At 40.9% G+C, this 5,543-nt stretch overlaps 1 protein-coding gene across 2 annotated transcripts in view; it reads left to right on the top strand.

The window, feature by feature from the left end:
* The window catches only part of CUTC (cutC copper transporter), a 21,110-nt gene extending 19,953 nt beyond the window's left edge, over positions 1 to 1,157 (top strand). Inside the window, exon 9 of one of the 2 annotated variants that reach the window (XM_015559358.1) lies at positions 648 to 1,157. In XM_015559358.1, coding sequence (XP_015414844.1) covers positions 648 to 762 — 115 coding nt within the window. In that variant the 3' untranslated portion in view covers positions 763 to 1,157. The remainder of the gene's footprint in view (positions 1 to 647) is intronic. The other variant, XM_015559359.1, reaches the window with a different exon arrangement.
* The last annotated feature ends 4,386 nt before the right edge of the window (positions 1,158 to 5,543 follow it).

Raw genomic sequence — 5,543 nt, 5'->3', positions numbered from 1 at the left:
ATTTTTATCTCTCCCACCTTTAATACTTAGTCTTCCTTTACCTTTGCTCTCTATTTTCAGTTATTTTGAAATTTTATCACATTAAGGAGTTGAAACTATTATGTGTTTTTTTTATTATACTTGACAGGACTCCTATAATTTAATAGTTAGCAGTTGATAATTTATAAGTTGGGAAAAGTGAGATATAAAAGAAGCAAGAGCCTTACGGCTTACATTTTAGATGCAAAATAAGTTATATTGTCTGGTAGATTTGGCTACTAGATATTTCAAGTAACTAATTAATAAAAATTATGAAATATAGTAGTCCAAGGTCCTTGACTTACCCTTGTTGTAGGCCATGAAATAGCCTATAAAACAGCGGTTCTCAGCCTGTGGGTCGCGACCCCTTTGGCGGTCGAATGACCCTTTTCACAGGGGTCGCCTAAGACCATCCTGCATATCAGATATTTACATTACGATTCATAACAGCAGCAACATTACAGTTATGAAGTAGCAACGAAAATAATTTTATGGTTGGGTCACAACATGAGGAACTGTATTTAAAGGGCCTGAAGGTTGAGAACCACTACATAAAATGAAGTGCCAGTATAGGAGGGCTCATTTAACAGCTCATATAATTATCTGTTCCTTTATTATTTCTATTGCAGAAATCCCTCTGTTGCCATGGGAGCCTCTCTTTGTACCTCAGAATATTCTCGAAAGGTAACAGATGTGACCCAAGTAAGGACTTTGAATGCTATTGCAAAGAATAGTCTGATTTAGCCAGACATCTCTGAGAGACATGGATATCACAGGATGAAGGCAGAAGAATAGTTCACAATTCTCTATAACACTGCTTTAACCTTCTTCTCTGGCCAGGACAGTCACGGTGTTTGCTTTAAGTCTCACATGGTCATGGAAAATGTTTCCAAGAAGAAAACCTGAAACAAAGCTAAAATCACTCCCTGTGCCTAATCTTGCCAACCATCTTCATTGTCATGTTTCATCTGGTCTATGTTTCTTCCATGGACAGAAGTTTAGCCTGTTTTCATTGGAATTAATTGATGAACTGAGAAAATTCAATTGCAAGATATGAATTTAGAGTGTGACTTTAGGTACAGTTTCATAGCAGTATTTTGCATTTTCTTTTATAAAATAAAAATGTCTATACTGTTACAGCAGTCTCTTATTTTTACCCTGAATAGAGTCTGGCAAAATCTGAAAGAGAAGATTTTTGTTTTGTTTTACCTTCATTTTCTCTCTTATTATGTATTAATTAGGTATGTTGCCCTGGGCAAGATGCTAAGGATACTGAGTAAAATGGTATAGCATAAAAGTTCCCAGACTTGGGAAGCAGGATATAAGAATTTCCAGACTTGCCTGGCCAGCGTGGCTCAGTCGCTGAGCGTCAACCTATGAAACAGGAGGTCACAGTTCAATTCCTGGTCAGGGCACATACCCGGGTTACAAGCTCGATCCCCAGTGTGGGGGTGGGCAGGAGGCAGCCAATCAATGATTCGCTCTCATCATTGATATTGCGGGCACATCCCCAGTAGGAGATGTGCAGGAGGCAGCTGATCGATGTTTCTCTCCCATCGATATTTCTAACTCTCTATCTCCTCCCTTTCTCTCTGTAAAAAATCAATAAAATATATTAAAAAAATATATTATCTAAAAAACAAAAAACATCCCCCTATAGATTACTTGCTAATCATAAAAGTAGAAACTTACCCTTATAATAGAGCTATCTGGTTGCTACCACCTTAACCCAGTAATAAATATTACTAGCAGCAAAGACTATGTTGCTGAAGGACAGGATTTGAAAGGGGAAGAGGTGGTCTTGAGGGTATAAGCTGTGATGGGAAATTGCTTTTGGGAGGTCTCCAAAGTTAGAAGAGCTAAGAGTCGGACCTTGTGGGAAGCGGCTGTAACAGTGCGATGGTTAGCCACTGATTAAGCAATAATGAACTATAAACAGCTCACACGGTGGCAACCATCTCAGTTTGTTTGGAACTTTTCTGATTTTAGCATTGAAAGCCCCATATCCTGGGAAAGTCCTCAGTGCCAGATGAACTGGAAAATTTTGGTTACCCTGCCAGCTCAGTGAAGCTATCTTTGCCTTTTTTCTTAGTCCTTTCCTCCCTGCCCTAATCTTGAAATTAGGGATTGGGAGGGAGGGGGATAGAATAACAAGGTAAATGTCCCCACCCCCAATGTGTTGGTTGTGGATCTGACCTACCACCTGGAAAAAGCTGCCAAATACGATGCCATCAAGCAGGTTGTGAAGCAGGTGTCTGAGGGACCCCTCACGGGCATCCTGGGCTGTACTTAGGACCAGCTGTCTCCTGCAGCTTTAACAGTGACACCCCTCCACCTTCGACGCTGGGGCTGGCATTGCCCTCAGTGACCACTCTGTCAAACTCGTTTCCTGGTATGACAATTAATTTGGCTATAGCAACAGGGTAGTGGACCTTAGGGTCCACATGGCCTCCAAGGAGTGCCATGCACATGTCCTTCTGGCTTTCACACCGGATGTGAAACAGCTAATGGTTGGTGTTAACAAAATGGATTCCACTGAGCCACCCCACAGCCAGAGAGAGAGGAGGAAATTGTTAAGGATGTCACATATAGAAATTTTTTGATATTTGCAACCATAGTAAAACAAAGACTTATATTTTTGATGTTTATTTTATATATTTAAACGCCAGTTAACAAAGAAAAATCAACCAAAAAAATGAGTTCGCGTGTCACCTCTGACATGCGTGTCATAGGTTCGCCATCACTGCTCTAGGATGTCCACAAAATTGGTGGTACTGGTACTGTCTCCATGGGCCAAATGTAGACTGGTGTTCTCAGATCTGGCATGGAGGTCACCGTAGCTTCAGTGCGACAACTGAAGTAAAGTCTGCTGAAATGCACTATTGAGCTTTGAGGGAATCTCTTCCCGGGGACAATCTGGACTTCAGTGTCGGTCAAAGGTATTCATCATGACAATGTGGCTGGTGACAGCAAAAATGACCCACCAATGGAAGCAGCTGGCTTCACAGCTCAAGTAATTATCCTGAACCATCCAGGTCAAATCAATGCCAGGTGTGCACCTGTGCTAGCTTGTCTCACAGCTCATATTGCTTAAAGTTTGCTGAGCTGAAGAAGATGGATCATTATTCTGCGAAGAAGCTGGAAGATAGCCTCAAGTTTTTGAAATCTAGTGATTCCGCCATCGTTGATATGGTTCCTGGCAAGCCCATGTGTGTTGAGAGCTTCTCTGACTACCCTCCTCTGGATCATTTTGCTGTTTATGACATGAGACAGTTGCTGTGGGTGTCATCAAAGCAGTGGACAAGAAGGCAGCTGGAGCCGGGAAAGTCACCAAGTCTGCCCAGGAAGCTCAGAAGGCTAAATGAACATTATTAACCCAATACCTGCCACCCGAGTCTTAGTCAGTGGTGGAAGAACGGTCTCTGACCCATTTGTCTCAGTTGGCCATTTAAGTTTAATAGTAAATGGCTAGTTAATGATAACAATGCATTGTGAAACCTTCAGAAGGAAAGGAGAATGTTTGCGAACCATTTTGGGGTTTTTGTGTGGCATTTTTTCAGTCTGTAGTTTTTAAAATCAGTAATTTTAATAGAATTTTGAGACCTATTAAAGTTTAATGAGAAAAAAATGTAAAGGAAAAAATAATCTTTTTATTGTTACCACTTAAATCTGGATATCTACCCTAAGATTTTGCACAAGAAAGGAAACTCTTTTTAAGTCTATTTGTAATCATTAACTAAAAGTTTACAACTCTGTGGTTATCTTGAACATTGAACTCTTATAGGTTTTTCAAAGTTATTGAAATTCACTTAACATTTGCTTACTAAGTAGAAATGATACAGCATATTTTCCCCTGAGTCATTGTGAACATTTCTCCCTATTGAGTTATTTCTATGTGATCAATTACTTATAGCACACACACATGGAACCATTAAGAAGAGATTTAGGAGAAATCATTTTACATAAAGACCAGCAGAGCTAAGGCCAGAATCCAGGCTTTCTGACTCCTGTAGATCTTCTGGTCTTTCCCAGTGCAGTCTTTAAATATCCATAACATCAAAGGGAGGAATTCCCAGAGCACCTCATCCTATAAAATAGGATCATCCCTGAAAACTTGCTTATTTTTGACATATTCAGATTGCATTTTCAGGACCCTAGGAGAGCTTGTGATTTAAAGAAGTCCTGTGGTGTATCCTTAGGTAACGGGAATCATTACAGTAGTTTGTCTTTTGTGTAAAGATTATGTTCATTAAATCATAAAATCTTCAAGATCTTCTCATCAGACCTTCTCCCCAGAATGTATATTCTTTCCTCGGTGTTCCGTTTTCTTAACCTTTCTGAACCTCAGTTTCCTAATTGGTAAAATTGGAATAAAAATACCTACCTCTAAGGATTATGGGGAAGATTAAATGAGACAAAAATTTTAGAGTGCCAAACATAGGAATATATTCTTTAATTTAAGAAACCTATGTGAGGTTAACATATAATAGATATCCAGTCAATGGGAGTTCTCTTAATGCCTATCAGACATTGATAAAAATGTTGAAGGTGCTGAAGCTACCACTGACCCTTTTGGAATGCGTGTAGAGGTTTTCTTTGGGTTACATTTCTTCAGACAACTAAAGGCCTTGCTGAATTCAGGATACACTTATACCAGTTGCCAGTGTAATAATCATATCAAAAAAGATAATTCAGTTAGGTTGTCTGGTTTGTTCTTAAAGTACTCATTCTGGTTCTTAATGATTACCTTCCTTTCAAAACTCCAAAATTTTTCTTCATTTAGCAAACCTTTCGAGATCTTTCCAGTAGTTAATGTCAGATTTTACCTGATTTTTAGCACCTTTATATTTAAAAAATCAAGGCATTTGCCCCTTCAGTCTTATAATACTTTTCCCGTTCTCAGTGATTTAAAAGATTTCAGATAATGGTTCTACAATTACCTCCATTAGTTCTTTCAGAACCTGTTTTGGTTTGCAGAAACTTCTCTGACATTTATGCCACCCTTGCCAATGTATAATGTAAACAGTGAAGTGTCCAAGATCCTGCTCTCTGTTGCTCTTGGAATAATCACTATTGGCAGCTTGCTTGAATTAATACATATTATTTGAATACTAGAGGCCCGGTGCACAAAAATTTGTGCACTGGGGGCGGGAGGGGGATCCCTCAGCCCGGCCTGCGCCCATTCACAGTCCAGGACCCCTTGGGGGATGTCCACCTGTCGACTTAGGCCCACTCCCCGGGGGATCAGGCCTAAGCTTGCAGTCAGACATCCTTCTGGCAGCCAGGGAGCCCTTAGAGGATGTCCGACTAAAGGCTTAGGCCCCCACGGGAGCTGTGATGAGGAAGCTGGGGTGACAGAGGAGCCATACTGTCCTGCCCGGCCGCCCAGGGTTGGGTCGCACACAGGACACCTGCTGGGGTCCTGCCCCAGCAAGTCCAGGGGTCCCCAAAGGTGTGGACAGAGTCGGCGAAGAAGTAATGACACGGAGACAGCGTTCAGTTGATCAGCAGCCTTGCAGGGCATC

This window comes from Myotis davidii, unplaced genomic scaffold (genome assembly GCF_000327345.1).
Source record: "Myotis davidii unplaced genomic scaffold, ASM32734v1 scaffold332, whole genome shotgun sequence".
Lineage (NCBI taxonomy): Eukaryota > Metazoa > Chordata > Mammalia > Chiroptera > Vespertilionidae > Myotis > Myotis davidii.
This window is presented reverse-complemented; position numbering and strand designations above follow the sequence as displayed.